This window comes from Nannobrachium achirus, assembly GCF_963921795.1.
Source record: "Nannobrachium achirus genome assembly, chromosome: 24".
NCBI lineage: Eukaryota > Metazoa > Chordata > Actinopteri > Myctophiformes > Myctophidae > Nannobrachium > Nannobrachium achirus.
The window spans coordinates 8,011,995-8,029,039 of NC_137831.1; the positions used below are offsets into that span (position 1 = coordinate 8,011,995).

At 44.9% G+C, this 17,045-nt stretch overlaps 1 protein-coding gene and 1 pseudogene across 2 annotated transcripts; both read left to right on the plus strand.

The window, feature by feature from the left end:
• Positions 1 to 513: 513 nt before the first annotated feature.
• LOC308279938 (tubulin beta-4B chain-like) lies at positions 514 to 1,917 on the plus strand (annotated as a pseudogene). The gene has a single exon. The product of its transcript is annotated as a tubulin beta-4B chain-like (transcript).
• Positions 1,918 to 3,006: 1,089 nt separating this feature from the next.
• LOC308279939 (beta-1,3-galactosyl-O-glycosyl-glycoprotein beta-1,6-N-acetylglucosaminyltransferase 3-like) lies at positions 3,007 to 16,299 on the plus strand (the record flags this gene model as incomplete). Its single annotated transcript, XM_080720164.1, has 3 exons — positions 3,007 to 4,168; positions 15,147 to 15,286; positions 16,183 to 16,299. The coding sequence occupies 3 exons, from the start codon at positions 3,007 to 3,009 to the stop codon at positions 16,297 to 16,299; spliced, it is 1,419 nt and encodes a 472-aa protein (XP_080576290.1).
• Between the last annotated feature and the right edge of the window lie 746 nt (positions 16,300 to 17,045).

A 17,045-nucleotide genomic window follows, 5' to 3' on the forward strand; every position in this document is an offset into this window, starting at 1 on the left:
ATGAAATGGGTAGGCCTACATAAGCAAATGTCGGTCTGTCCCTTTTCTATATAAAGGGTATATATGATGATGACATGATGATGACATGCCTACAAAAGGCATGATGTCATAAATGATGATGACAGACAGGGGGTTGGCAGAACCGGGGTCTGGCACAACCAGGTTGACCGCCAGACCCAGAGGGTCGGCCTACATAAGGCTTTGTCTGTCTGTCCTGTTTTTCTCCATAGATGGTCATGATGATGACATGATGATGACATGCCTACAAAAGGCAGAATGTCACAAACGATGATGACAGACAGACCCTCAGACCCTCTGGGTCGGCCTACAAAAGGCTTTGTGGCAAAGGTTGTCATTGTGTGTGACGTCAGGCCAGAGTTCTGGTCGACCATATAACCTGCCAGGTCAAACAATCTCTTTAACTTCAAACATAGACAGGGATAAGGAGAGAAGCCTATAGGTAGAAGCTTGTATTTACATTTATTGCAGAGAAGGTTTTAGGACTTAGATATCATGAGGGAAATAGTCAGCATGCAGGCTGGCCAGTGCGGCAATCAGATCGGGTCCAAGTTCTAAGCGACGAGCACGGCGTTGACCCCACCGGCACGTACAACGGCGACAGGGCTTCCAACTCACCCAGTCGCTGGGCGGCGGCACCGGCTCGGGCCTGGGCACGCTGCTGAACAGCAAGATCCGCGAGGAGTACCCTCGGAGTACCCTGACCGCATCATGAACACCTTCAGCGTGGCGCCCTCGCCCAAGGTGTCCGACGTGGTGGGGGAGTCCTACAACGCCACGCTGCCCGTGCACCAGCTGGTGGAGAACACGGACGAGACCTTCTGCATGGACAACGAGGCGCTCTACGACATCTGCTTCCGCACGCTCAAACTCACCACGCCCACCTACGGCGACCTCAACCACCTGGTGTCGGCCAATATGAGCGGCGTCACCACCTGCCTGCGCTTCCCTGGCCAGCTCAACGCCGACCTGCGTAAGCTGGCCGTCAACATGATCCCCTTCCCCCGCCTGCACTTCTTCCTGCTGAGCTTTGCGTCGCAGTTCGACGCCAAGAACATGATGGCGGCGTGCGACCCGCACCACGGCCGCTACCTCATCGTGGCGTCCATGTTCTGCGGGTGCATGTCCATGCGCGAGGTGGAGGAGGAGATGCTCAAGGTGCAGAACAAGAACACCAGCTACTTCATCGAGTGGATCCCCAACAACAGCAAGATGTCCGTGTGCGACATCCCGCCTCGCGGCCTCAAGATGGCCTCTACCTTCATTGGCAACAGCACGTCCATCCAGGAGCTGTTCAAGCACATCTCGGAGCAGTTCACCGCCATGTTCCGTCGCAAGGCCCAACTGCACTGGTACACGGGCGAGGGCATGGACGAGATGGAGTTCACGGAGTCCGAGAGCAACATGAATGACCTGTTGTCATACTCGGACCACCAGCCACCCAACAAGATGCCCAGGCTAGAGGCTATACTAGCTAGCGATTCCACAGAGACTGCAGGATCGATGCACAGCACCATTCAGGGTAACAGTGGAGTGGCCTCTATCAGAGTTCCCCTTAAATTTGTTAACAATACAGGCTCTCCTGAAGAGCGCAACCTTTGTTTCGTCAATAGCCCTGTGCAGGCTCTAATGGCTTTCACATCCACTAAGGAATATTTCCTTAAGTTGAATGATTCAGATCTGGTAAACAAGCCTGTTACTAAGGAATTTAAAAGAGTCCTTCAGACTACAGGGGGGGGGACTGTGTCTCTGGCAGTGCTGAGGAAGGTGGTGGGTCAGTGTGTAGGGAGAAAGTATGCAGGGGAACAGGAAGATGCCAATGAATTTTTGATCTACTTACTGCAGGCCCTTGGAAAAGAAGGAGCCTCCGTGTTTGTAGACCAGAACACAATAGATTGACAAATGATGATGACATGAGGGAGGGACAGACAGCCTATAAAGGGACAGACAGCCTATAAATGTACCATTAAATTTATAGGCCCAGAGGGTTGGCAGAACCGGGGTCTGGCACAACCAGGTTGACCTGGTCTAGTTTATTAATTCTGAGTGGATGAATGGTTTTATCTGGAGGGCCAAATTGTCATGTGAAGCTTGACCAGTCCTCACATCGGGACGCACGAGACGGACAAAGCCACTTCTTGGAAGCAGTTTCACCGCTTAAAAAAAAAGAGACCAGTGTCTGTAGCAACTTTTAAGAGTAAGCAAGCTAGATTTACTCACTGCACTGGGAAAGGAACGATGCCAGGCAAAGGCAGCAGACAGGTGACCAGCAGTACGCAAAACGTTGTGACAGGCTCCGCAAATCAACTGGTAATACTTAATTTGCTCATGTTTATTAGCATTTACATTAACATTTTATTAAGCCATGACAGTAATATGGGTGCAAATGGATTGAATGGAATCTCAATCTCAATTAGAAATAATATACTGTATATATATTATAAATAAGAATTGGGGCAGCCCTTTTAAACGTGTAACCAAATATCCAGAAAACAGCCTTTTATAGACGTTTATAATACAATTTAGGAATGAAGCCACAGGCTGGCCCCCGGGCCACACTTTGGACACCCCTGATGTATGGGTTAGGTACTGTGGAAGCTCCATAAAAGGACACATGTGGACATAGTGACATCAGAAGCGGGATATAAGGCAACGTATAGTGGCAGTTTACTTGGCCCTGTGTCTGTGAGTCAAGCTGAGAATAGTGACTTCCTCGAACCGAAGAGTTGCTCTTTTAACTGAACTGGCTCTTTATTAGCTGTAGACGTAGTCCAAACAAACTACAAGGCCAAAGAAAAGATGTCCCCTTGGATCTACCCTAAACCCTTGCCATGGCAGTGGTTTATTAAAAATTGCTGGATCATCCTTAGTACTTTACTAGGGCTCGGCTGGTTTGTTTATTACCTGTCTGTAAACTACAGATCTTCTCCCACCTGCAGCAAGACCAACGAGTCGCATCCGATAGATTCTGCCTCTCAGTTGCGCTCAATGACTCGCCAGAGAATACCAAAAGAATACTTTGAGGACCTGCCAGTGTGCTCTGCCATCATCCAGGGAGAAATGGTGAACAAGAATGATGAGATTGCCCGACTTCTGGTATCCAGGGAGAGACTGTCAACTGATTTCTACCTTAGCATGGCAAAGGACTGTGACGCTTACATAGAGAACAGAGGGTTTATCACGGCACCGCTCAGTGCAGAGGAGAGGGACTTTCCAATCGCCTACTCCATGGTCATTCATGCAGATGTGGAGATGTTTGAGAGACTGCTGCGTGCCATCTATAACACTCAGAATTTGTATTGCGTACATATGGACCACAAGTCTTCAGAGGGATTTCAGGAAGCTGTGAGGGCAATCGTTTCCTGTCTCCTTAATGTGTTCATAGCCAGCAAACTAGAAAGAGTTACATACACGTCGTGGTCTAGAGTCCAAGCTGATCTAAACTGCATGAAAGATCTGATGGAGTCTCCTGTACAGTGGAAATATCTTCTCAACACTTGCGGCGCAGACCTGCCCATCAAGATCAATGCAGAAATGGTTCAGGCGCTGAAGCTGCTCAATGGAAGGAACAGTATGGAGTCTGAACCCGTGCCGGACCACAAAATGCTCCGCTGGCAGTACAGTTACAACGTTACCGATACTGAGAATGCTAACTCTGTCACCAACACGGGAATCAGGAAGACCCCCCCACCAGTCAATCCCATGTTCTCAGGGAGCACTTACTTTGTGGTCACAAGAGACTTCGTAAAGCACGTGCTGGAAGACCCAGAGATTCAGTGTTTCATGGAGTGGTGCAAAGACACATATAGCCCGGATGAACATCTGTGGGCCACTCTGAACAGGATGAGCTCTGTGCCCGGGTCAGTGCCTGCCCACAGCAAGTTCCACCTGTCTGACATGAATGCCATTGCTCGCCTGGTGCGTTGGGTTTACCATGCTGGGGATGTAATGAAAGGCTATGCGTACCCTGCGTGCACTTCGACGGTTAGAAGATCAGTCTGTGTATATGGGGCTGGTGACCTGCAGTGGATGTTTCAACAGCATCACCTCATGGCCAACAAGTTTGATCCAGAGGTTGATGACGTCGCAATTAGATGTGTTGAGTCAGTGCTCCGTTTCAAAGCATTGAAAAAGATCGCACCCGTGCAAAGTGAACGGTGCAAACACGATGGCAGATGTCCTTTTATATGTAGTTAATTGAGGAGGAGGAGTATGATAAGTATAACATCACTGTCAGTATAGGAAATTACAAATTAGTATAAACCTAAAGATAGTAATGGGATTTCACAGACCCTTAGTGAGATGAGATCAATGGACAACCCACCCACATGGTCCATGTGTAGTTACAGACATACGGTCAGACCAGGGGCATAGTTCCGCCGATTTAAAATGATTCCAATACGTAACTAAAACTTCCTATGATTGGCCGCTAGTTGTGCTGTTTTCCCCCCCGGCCGATTGCAAAAAGAATTGTTCTCCATTGGACCCCATTCATTTTCCCCTTTCGTTTTCTAACCTTAATTAACATTTTCATAAATACTTTATGGTTCCTATCGCTAGTTAAAAATTGCCTTTCAAACACGATGATATTCGTTTTGAAAATAAGGTCCCATTTATGTTAAAATTGATGATAAAGTTGCGGGGGGCGTGGCCAACTAAACTGATACCAGCCGGTTGTGTTCTTAATGTGCTGTATTTCGGGAGGCTCCGACCACATTCTCCCATGTATCTCTGCGGTTGCACACGACCGTTGGCAGCCAATAGCATCCTCTGGTGCTTTTACAATCTATGATGGCGACACCCATGCCAAGGACCCAAAATGCGTCATTTGCGCTGCATAGAAACCAATGGCTTCACTTTGTCCATATATTCTACACTCTATGGGTCAGACAGACTGAAAAGATGCACCTATCACTTCAGGACCTTCAAGGAGAGACCCACCTGTACAGAGGAATACAAGAGAATTGGAACCTGTTCCAGCAGATCACTATGAAGGCTACAGAAACTGTCTCAGAAGACATCACTCTCTCTTTCTCAGAACAGGAGATGAAACGTAATATCACTGAGGTCCTTTTCGTCAAGCTGTGGTACAACCGTTTAACCAAGCCAGAAAGGAATTTCACAGACTGATCCCTCCCGGAAGAATGGTAGGAGCCATGCTAGTAGGCCTAAGGGCAATCAAACAGCGAATCCACACAGAGGACTGAACCATCTGTGGACAGCTCTGCCACCAGAGCCTGATGACTCTGGTGGTCGTCAGTTAGGCGACCAGGTCACAACGATAAGTGACCGTATTTGCCTCGAGAGCTCAAGGTTGGAGAAACAAAGCAGAGAGGAACAGAGCTGAGAGATTAGGGGCAGAGGAGAGAGACCAGCGAGAGATAATGTACAGGTGCCAGGGCCGAATTCAGGTCACCCATAGGGAGAAACGGTTAATCAGGCACCCTTCCTATGTGGGGGGTGTCCTGTCTGCCCATAGCGGATTTGTCTGTGGGGGTGCTGGGAGAGGAAGCCAAAAGAGGGAAGGCCCAGGAGAGACCAACCAGCCACTAGGACAATGTGACCATGGTGGAGTCCTGGAGCAGAGGGGAAGCGTGTGGATATCAGGAGAGGGGTTAAGTCGAGACTTGCCCCTCTTCCGAGATAAATAACCTCTGCCTCAACTGTTATTAGTTTTACTCTGATTATTACCCAGCCCTTAACTAGACATTTTTAGCCAGTCTTTTATCAATCCAGTCAGCTTTTACCTCACTAGGCTGTGTGGAAAGTTGCATGGCATGATGCATTTTAATAGTACCTACAAGTTCTTAATTTTGAGTGCTGTCATTGTTTTTTTTTTTTTTGTTTTTTTTTTGTTTTTTTAAGTGGAGTCCTGGGCTCCATATATATTTTGCTTTCTCCTTAATACTGTGTATTTTGTGTGGCCAGCAGCGTTGCTGCTCTTTTTTTGTGACCTAGTTCTGGGTCGGCCCTAGAGTGCTAGGGTTAGGCTGTTCATTTGTATTCTAAGGTTGTCTAGCTGCATATCATTTATAATCTCTGGAATTAGCCACAGTCTGTCTAAAAGTGTGGTTACTTTCTCTGGTTATGGGTATATATATTCATCACATACAATTTTGAAATTCAAATTCAAATGGTCTATTCTGTTTGACCAATTCTATTCTGTTCAGCCCTACAGTGGAAATGGGCCTTATGACATCACGAACAAATGATGATGTACTATTACTTTGGCTAAACACATTCTTTGATTGGTCTGTGCCTGTATCTATGACATCATGAACAACTAAGCTTTTGATTGGAGCGTGCAATTTTTTTGGGCTAAACACGTTCTAAATCAGGGTAAACCAATCGGAAGCCTCTGTGTCTATGACATCATGGACAGATCAACAAAACCGAAGTGTTTGATTGGTCTGACTAACTCATGTCGTCATCATTTGTGACATCATCATTTTTCTAACAAAAAAACGGGGCATAGGAGCGGTTTGCACCGCTCCTATGGGAAAACACCGTAGCCAATAAGAGAGGAGTAAAGAGTGATGTCACAATGGGAAAAGCCTTGAAAAATCCAATGAGAAACGTCTGTGTGTCTCTGCTGACATCATCCAATGGGAGAACCCTAGGGAAAACACACGGTGACGTCATCCAATGGGAAAACCCTTGGAAAGAGGTGATGTCATCAATCGGGTGATGACTTCATCATCACCATCAAAGCACGACCTGATATGAACGTAAAGGGTGATGTCGGTATATAAGGGCCATGAGAGGGAACGTCTATGCGTAGCATAGCATATGCCAAATGGGCAAAGATGGGCATATGTCCGATAAGCTTGAGGATTGGTGGGTTGATGAGCTTCACATGACACTTTGACCAGACTACAAGTGGGCCAATTCCCATGATTGGTCAGGTTTCACTTCATTATGAAATGGGTGAAGCGGGCGCAAACCTCTAGTTATTGAGCGGTGGTAAACCGCTCCATAGAGTGGTTGTGCGTGTGTCTGTAGCCACTTTTCCTCAGCGTTTTGCCATAGCAATGTGTGTGTGTGTGTGTCTGTGTGTGTGTGTGTGTGTGTGTGTGTGTGTGTGTGTGTGTGTGTGTGTGTGTAGCCTGTATTACATCACCAATTACATCCTAGACCTATCTGTAGCCACTTTTTCCTCAGCGTTTTGCCATAGCAATGTGTTTTCCTCGCAAGCTCGCAAGCTTGTATATCTGCTATTTTTCAATAGTTAACATTCATGGGGGGCCCGCAGTGAATCCTTGTACCCAGGGCCCAGAATTTGGTGTGACGCCCCTGGTCTGTGACAAAAAGATGAGAAAACTAATATAGAGCTTTAACCGTAGTTTGCAAACACTCTTCACTGTATTGATGCTCTGTGTGGGAGCATCAATACAGTGACTAATGTGAAGAAATGTGAGGGTAATGTAGACAACAGACAACAATATGTTTCCATATCACAGATAAACATATAAACTCAGCACAAAAAGAAAGAAAGCTTGACATCGGTCCATTATATGATATCTCTCCTTTAATACCAATTTGTATTGTGTTTTATGTCATTTTTATTGTTGATTCATCACCTTTACAACGAGGTACAGTTTGTAAGCATCGGGCAATCGAGGCATGAGCAACACAGCCAAACGTGTGGGTAGCGCCGACCCAACATTTGCCAACATTTGGTCCATACAACGAGGTACAGCTTGTAAGGAAGGCTTGTGGAATGAGCAACACAGCCAAACGTGTGGGTAGCGCCACTCCAAAATGGTCAAAATGGCCTGGCAGGCCTGCAATGCTGTTCTTTTGGTGTTCACCTTTGTTGCTTGGAGCATTGAATGATTGCACTCTCCCACAGTATTAAGGAAAAGAAAAAACAACACATATTGGCCATTTGTACACTTTGTTAATTTTAAGCTCAGTGTCAGCAGGGAAGCCCAAAACATGAGTGAATACAGAGATACACACACACACACACACACACACACACACACACACACACACACACACACACACACACACACCAATCACACATGGACACACCACTGTATTTGACCCTTCTCAGGGGCACACCAAAGGTCCCCAGGCACAGTGGTTGAGAAACACTGCACTAGAGGTCTTCACAGGTCCAATTTTACCTACCCGAACCCAAATGGACCTGTGAAAAATGGACCCGCCTATTATTATTATTATTATCTTTTTTTTTTTAATGGGGGGGTCCACAGGCAAATAAGTGTCAATTTGGAATGAATGGGTCCTTGAAATGAAAAAAGTTTGAGAACGACTGACTGCATACTCCAGAGAAGGTGAAGAGCAATTCACTGCGGTGTAGTTTTCTAAAGTCAGAAAACTCTTTGGTCTGTGTGTGGTTTTGCGCTGATCTGTGTGTGCCGCGTGTGTGCCTGTGCCAGTGTGTTGCCAGCTCTGCTCATATAATATTATTGCTATTTTTGACACCACTGGATCTCCAGTTATTAAACTCCTTGTTGAATTGCTTTGTTTCAGAGCAGCGTGTGGAGTCCAGACTGCAGGTGAAGATGAACTCTCCAGACTCAGCCAGGGACATCTCTATTAAACAGGAGGAACCTGACGACCACCCACACCTCAGTACGTATTTTCACTGGACTATAATCTGTTGGAAGGAAGCCCTTCAAAATAAGGCTTGATATCTTGACACAAGAAAAGACTAATTAAATTATTATTTTTTTCTTTCACCATAATTCATTGTCGGGTAATAACACTAAATACATCGATTGTGGTTACCTTTTAAGATCTTGCAAAAACTTTGGAGTCTGGTTTAGAGTTTCCAGAACCACATTTATTTAGTAACTGTTTGATCAGTTTTGGTAGGTAATAGCTATGTTCATGGAAAAATAGATTTACATTTTTAGGAACCCAGTGTTCACTATTTATTGTGTTTCTTTTCCCTGCTCCTAGACATCCTGGTTGTGTGTAAAGAGGAGGATCCTCCTGAACAGGAGAGGAGCTCCAGTCTGCTCCAGGAGGAACCAGAGGCTCCACACATTAAAGAGGAACAGGAGGAGATTCTTCAAAGACCAGAGGAGCCTCATGGATCAATGTTGACATTACTAGGAGTGCAAAGTGAAATTGACGATGAAGACATCTCTTCACGCTGCTATGAAGTTGAAGTTGAACTTGAATCTGACACTGAAGTCACTGACGACGACGGTGATGATTGGTGGGAGACAAGTGGAGGTGTCCACACTGAAGAAAAACCTTTCCACTGCAAATATTGTGACAGGAGCTTCAATCGTTTGAATAACCTGAACAGACACCAGCGTGTCCACACTGGTGAAAAATCCTTCCACTGTGAACATTGTGACAAGAGTTTCATTCATTCATATGAACTGAAGACACACCAGCGCACCCACACTGGAGAAAAACCTTTCCATTGTAAACATTGTGACAAGAGTTTCATTACTTCATCTGAACTGACGAGACACCAGCGCGTCCACACTGGAGAAAAACCTTTCCAGTGTGAACATTGTGACAAGAGCTTCAGTCAGTCGTCTAACCTGATTACACATACTCGTATCCACACTGGAGAAAAACCTTTCCGCTGTGAACATTGTGACAAGACTTTCATTCATTCCTATGAACTGAAGACACACCAGCGTACCCACACTGGAGAAAAACCTTTCCATTGTAAATATTGTGACAGGAGCTTCAGTCAGTCAAAAAGCCGGAATAAACACCAGCGTACCCACACTGGAGAAAAACCTTTCCACTGTGAACATTGTGACAAGAGTTTCAGTCAGTCGTCTGAACTAACGAGACACCAGCGCGTCCACACAGGAGAAGAACGTTTCCATTGTAAACATTGTGACAGTAGCTTCAATCGGTTAAATAACCTGAACAGCCACCAGCGTATCCACACTGGTGAAAAATCTTTCCACTGTGAACATTGTGACAAGAGTTTCTTTAATTCATCTGACCTGAAGAGACACCACCGTGTCCACAGTGGAGAAAAACCTTACCAGTGTGAACGTTGTGACAAGAGTTTCAGTCAGTCTTCTAACCTGATTTCACACCAGCGTACCCACACTGGAGAAAAAAACCTTCCATTAAACATTGTGGCATGAGTTTCCGTGAGTCAGGATCCCTAAAGCAGGGGTTGACAGTAAGGTCTCAGAGGCACTTGCCCATCGGGCAAGTACAGGTCATGTTCTACTTGCCCGAAGGTAATGCCCACTTGCCCGAAAAGTAAATCGTCCATTATAAAATGATAGGTACGATTTTAATAAATAAATACCTCCAAATCCAAATACCAAATACTTTAGCTATGATTGAATATGTCTATGGTTTCACACTTGTTATTTCATATTTTTAAATGTAGCAACAGTAAAAACAGCACATTATAGGTAAATAGTGCTCTTACATTCCACAGACCAGAAGAGACAGCGCACTGGCCACGTTCAGGTGTTTAGACAGATATCTCGTGTTGTGTTTATAGACATTTGTGTCCCCTCTCAAATGAACACTTGCCCTGTCGGGCAACCTGAAAGCCAACTTCACCTGCCCTGACGTTTTATTTACCTGCTGGGGGCAGGTGGGCAAGCCTTAGTGTCAATGCCTGCCTAAAGTCACACCAGCGTTTTTCAGCGTGTGCACTGTGCACGCTCGAGAAAACTCTTGTCGCAGTGTTGACACTGTGAGAAGAGTTTCAGTCCGTTAAGTTCTCTGAAAAGACATTACATTCACACCATGGGGGGAAAAAAACCTTTTCACTGTTAATTAGCTCATTGGGAGGATCAAATGAACCAGCTGTATGTTGTTAGTCGGTCAGTTGTTTCCTCACTGATGTTTTATTACAAGCCCTCTCAGGGCTCAAAAAACAACTTCAGACCTGGTACAAAACACACAAATATATGCTGCTTCAAGCACTACAACAATCTGTCCTTTTTTTATCCTCTTTCAAAATCATGTGTACAACAAAACAACGTATTTGTTCAACAGCCTTTAAATTGTGTGTAATAAACTCCATAGCAAAATATGACAACACTTTGACCTTTCAATTTGTTTGAGACATTTGACTTTGTCAAACAAAAAGTTGGGCTATGACCTTACAGCTCTTTGTTGTTAGGTGGTGTACTACTACTATTTCCTCCCACCTCAGAGCAACCCCTTGTCCCTTTGCTCGGCAAGGGACTATTCCAGACTAAATGGCATATAGGCTAATCTTCCTATTTATATCCCTGTCTTCCAGCATATCACTTTTACAGTATTTGTTGTTGCCAAGTTTTATTTTTTTTTCTTTACACACATACACACACACACACTAGCCTGATAAATCAGTCCGCACATTACCACCCCCTGTTGGTGGGTGGTGTGTAGTGTGGACTGACCCCGGAGATTAAATATTTTATTTCTTCTCGCCCGAGGAGCGGGCGAATTGAATGGGCCAATCAGGGTTGTATGCTTGGGGCATGTGGTTTGGCGTCTGGTGGCCGGTCCCAGCCCCCTCCTTTCAGAACGCTTCTGCCCACGTGAGAGTCCCTAGTGGACTCTGATTGGTGCTCTTCTGCCCACGTGAGTCGCTAGTGGACTCTGATTGGTCCCTGAAAACTGTCTTGGCGGAGTCAGCCGGACGCCCGCTCGACTCGAATTCTTTTAATAAACTATACAATAGTGCCGTTTCATTACGTTTTAAAACCATTTTGCGCTAACGTAAACATGCAATCATATAATATGTTATAAGAAATAACGTATCTTCGCAATGTCACGCCACGTCGCCGTCGGGGGCTCTAAGCGTGTGCGTGTGTGTGCGTGTGCGTGTGTGTGTGTGTGTGTGTGTGTGTGACGTCAATAGGCTTTAGCCCGCCCCCCCAGAAGTGGAATGTCTCCCCGAAGGATCAGACTCTTTCCCAAAACGAAGTGAAACGTAGTAGGCAACACACACACGCCTTGGTTGTCTTTATGATTTTCTTTCTAAAACCTAGTCCTGTAGCTGTTCTACAGCTATGTCAATGTGGAAGAAACTGTTCCTTAAAGTGAGATGTAGATGCAAATTGATAAAATAAAAACCTGGTCCCAGTTAGTGATGAGACAAGACTTTGGAACAATCAGTAAGCCCCCGCTTGAGGATATCATGTAGCGTCTGAGAATGTATTAATGCTGTTCATGTAACACATTTGAACTTTTGCTCTTGCCATCAATGGGTTGATAAAGTGGTTGTGACTGTGTGTTAGAGGTGGGACGTTCGCGAACGAATCAAGTCTTTTGAACGGCTCTTTGAAATGAACGATAGGATTCGGTTCACAGTAGGGAGCCGTTCCTTTCTAATGAACAGTGGTGGGAAAAGTACTCAATTTCTTTACTTAAGTAAAAATATCAATACCGCAATCAAGTAGAAGTTTGGAATGTTAATGTACTTGAGTAATAGTAAAAAAGTATTGCTATCAAAATGTACTTAAAGTACCAATATTAGAACATACTCATTATGCAGAATGTCCTGTGTAAATGTCCTGAGTAAAATGTAGAAAAATCATTTGAAAATAGCCGATCTACAAGCTCACAATGCGTCGCAACGTGACACATTGTGAGCTTGTAGATCGGCTATTTTCAAATGGCAGGTATGTATGTCAGAAATAAATGTATAGGGTTGAAGTTATTTGTAATTATAATCAAAATCTACAAAGTAACTAGTAACTCGAATGAGCCAGTCTTTTGAACGGCTCTTTGATAAATCCCATCTCTACTGTGTGTGACTGTACCCAACCAACGTGTTTTGCGTTGTATCTGATTGTTGGAGGTAAAAGTAAGCAGTCTTTTCACAATGTTGTTACACATGAAACATAAACTGGGAAGACCCTGTATTGTATTTGTAATATTTGCTATTGGCACTTAACTTCCCTTTGCCCCCCACTCCCCTTTTTTGAAGCGGTGAAAGCCGCTTCCAATGAGTGGCTTTGTGTGTCCCACGCCCATATATGGTCATTTCAGTCCAGAATGAACAGGTTTTTTCAAAAACAAAATGTGTGTTTCATGTCCATATATGGTCATCCCAGTCCAGAATGAACAGGTTTTATCAAAAACAAAATGTCTGTCACCTCATGTCCATATATGGTCATTCCAGTCCAGAATGAACAGGTTTTATCTGTCCCGTACGTCCAGAATATCAGTCCAGAATGAATAGGGTTTTTCAAAAACAAAATGTGTGTCCCATGTCCATATATGGTCATATCAGTCCAGTAACTAAGGGTCGATCCATACCGTTATAAGGAGCCTAACTAATTTCGGTTCGGCAGTGTCCAGACCCAAATATGGGTTTCCATTCCCGGTTCGGGGGGGCGTCAACCGACTTTAGTCGGCTCTACGGTGCTGCCTAAATGTTGTGACCTCCCGACTTAATTTCGGTACTTAGCGGTGTCTTCTCATTCATTCAGCCCGGCTTCAAGTGCATATTCTCGGCTGTGAATCCAAGGAAACAGCGTTCGTTTCTGGGAGGGAGACACGCCGACTTCCAAATGATTGTGGACGCCGTGTATTGAGTGTTTCATAGCGAATACAGACAGCAGCTGGGTCTGAGTGATGGCAGGCAGGCGCGACACACACACACACACACACACACACACACACACACACACAGAGAGAGAGAGCTTTGGTCGCTTCTCGCCGACCGTTTTAAAGAGAAAAGAAAAGCATAGACACAACTCTGCTAATGTTCCGTGTTGATAGGTTTTCCACGACGAGTTGTGACTGCGTGATGATATGCATGCAGCAAATGAGGCGGCCGCGGCACGTCTATAATGTGAGCTTGTAGATTAAATGTTGAGCGTTTGTGAGAGAGAGAGAGAAGAGACCCCGTGTCCCCGTCACTGGTGCTGCTGCCTGCTGGAGCTGCCTGCTACTTAATGGACTTCCAGTCATTCAGCTTGCAGCGCGAGGTCAGTCAGATATATATCCGCCCTGCAACGCTCATGTATCGGCCACAAACGTCGTCATGCCATGGACCTCCAATATTTACAAGCGACTAGGCACTAGCCGTTAAGAAAGTATGGATGAACTCCCCCCGAACCTAAATAATTTCGGGTCGGGGAGCACTCCCGAACCGAAATTAGTTAGGCTCCTTATAACGGTATGAAACGACCCTAATGCTGCTATGAAAACCTTATTCAAATAACAATTCAGAATAGAGGTTTTATCTGTCTATCTATACATAGAAAGTATAGATCTAGAACACAGAATGTATAGATCTAGAACACAGATTTCATAGCTCTAGAACACATAGAATATAGAAATTCACCGCTTCACTTCGAACCGAGGTTTGATTTTTTTAATCACTACCAGTTGCTACCAGGGCACTGTTCCACCCATATCCGAGTCCTGCACAAGCTCCACAAGTATCCACCCGTCCCAGTGCCCAAAAAGGGTGAAGAAAATCACCTACACCCACCTCTTCTTCTGCCTCGCTGGCAGCACTGGGAGAGAGGAAAATAGCATCACGGATGATGCTATTTTCTGAATGTCGAATGGTGCCATTTCAGTGGTTATAAAATCTACCCTGGTCATGGGCGCACCTACAGTATGTGGATCCTAATGGAAAGATGATCCCCACGTTGAATGGCAAGAGTGAGGCTCATTGCCTTGCAAAAAACTAAAACTAGTTAGGTATATCATCAGATGGCGTCACCTGACCACGGCAGAGGAACCTTGTAATGATAGTTAGTGAGCTCCGTAAAACTTTACGTGCAGAGCTTCACATTTACTGTACACCTGGCAACGTGAAATGATTCAAGTGCGAAACTCTGTATCCGTTAAATGTCGTGGAAGAAAAGTTCACAGTGGATACTAGAGAGATGTTCACACCATTCACGAATCTATCGATAAGGTCGGGCCTAAATTCATTAGCTCCATCTTGTCCCAGACCAGTGATTTTTTTTCAAGGACCCCCGGTTTGATATCCACTAGAACATCAGGTATCAAAATGGTGTTTAAACTATCACACTGCTACACAGCAAATCCATATGTTTACCTTGCTTATTGTAAATTGCCCTGGATAAGGGCATCTGCTAAATGCCTAAATTGTAATTGCATAGCACACAGCATTTAAAAAACTACTGCAAATTGAGCATCATTTGAATCTCCCTCAGACAAATATTGCCACGCATCAGAGTTCTCCGATGTCCTCCAGCAGAACTACCCTCAGCTGAAGGAGTGTGGGGGATATGTCCTCATGAGGAGCCCTGGTTTCACCCGCTGCAAGGCCTTGGATATCATTCCATGTCTACCAGACGGCTACATATCTTTCGAGGCAGGAGCTTGGAGTTTGTGCAGCTGTCCTCTATATTAGGCCACTCCAGAGGGACCTGCAGGTAACTTTGTGGTAAAAGGGAAACACATTTTTAAACCTAAATTGTGTACGCAATGTTGTACACCTAAGGACGCAAAAAGGCGTGTTGGATGTCATTGGGCATTCACTTCCATATTTCATGTAGATATACCATTTCCTCCTACACAACATATAATCTCATATCAGAGAAAGGGGATTTAGTTTCAAAATCTGTGAAATGTCACTTTAAATTGGTGTAGTGATAAGATGTAGTTTTGTCCAGTGGTGTGTTCTAGACTTTTTTTGAGGGCAGACTACAATCTACGATCCACGGCTATTCGGGTCGGCCAGGGCATACGACAGTGAATAATGCCTATCAAATACGCTACTTGAAAGGTTCACGAGGCAAGACGCTATTCATATTTTTATTTCCGACAGCAGACGCCGTATACGTGCGTTACAGGTAGAACACAGCACTGGTTTTGTCAAGGAAATGTATTGCTAGCTGTAGTTGAGTATCCACATCTAGCCTCCCTAAAAGCAGTGCACCTTGGGGAAACAGAGTTTAATGATGTCTATTAACATATTTGAAAAGAAGAGGAAGTCCGCACACTGTTATGACGCTCCAGCGACAACTTTTATTTCAGGATAACAACGTTTCAACCGGTATTCAGGTATTCATCATACCTGATGAAGACCCGCTGGGGTTGAAACGTTGTTATACTGAAATAAAAGTTGTCGCTGGAGCGTCATAACAGTGTGCGGACTTCCTCTTCTTTTCATGGTTCGTATTTTTGGTCCAGCACCTGTAAATATTTTTGGAGATCCTCTACTCTGAATATTAACATATTTGGTCTTGTTTTTTGTTTTGTTTTTAGAATACCAATCAGTCCCTACACGGACCAGGAAGTGGCCCGTATATAGAGTGCGTGTACTGCCGGGACATCTTCGAGATATCCATGATGGAGGCGCACGTGGACTTTTGTGAGAAGTAAGACATGTCATTTTCATTCATTTAAATTCTCACATCAACTTAAAAAAAAAATCACTGGGTACTAAATTACACATGATGTTGTTGTGTTAGGTGATATGCCTTGTATATTGGTCATTTTATTATATCTATTATGGTTATGATTGTTGTAATAATCCTTTGCTACACCACCATTAACCCGGCAGAGAGAGCCATATCGAGAAGCCAGTCCAACCCAGCGGTGCCTGGAAAGCGGACTTAAAACAGATCATGATGATGATGACCATTAACCCGGCACTCAGTTGACATACACTTAAGTCAAAAGGCCACAATGGAAGTAAGATCTGGATGTTTTGTCAAAAATGTTAATCGGTATCATTGCTTTATGTCAACGCATTTTACATAAAGTCAACTATTTTCTGTTTCTGTCATTCCAAGAAAATCTAACAATGATGCGGGGGAAGCCGGGGAAGGAACCTCTGGTGCATCATGGGGACCTCGGCCTTCGACTTCACGGTACGCCTCTCACAAACATTACATGCCCCCCTAATTACACTTATTTGGAGTAATGGTCAATTTCCATGTAGACACATTAAAAAATACAACAGTGGAAATGCTAGATCTCAGCTCACTATCATGGTCAATACGGCCCATTTTGAGCCGGTTTTTGGGGCAGAGTGTTGTTGTTTTCTAAGCACTCGAGGCGGTGCTGGGGTCCCTCGCCGCCAACCCACCACCGGGGCCCCGCGGTGCCTCCCGCCGCTCCTCAGG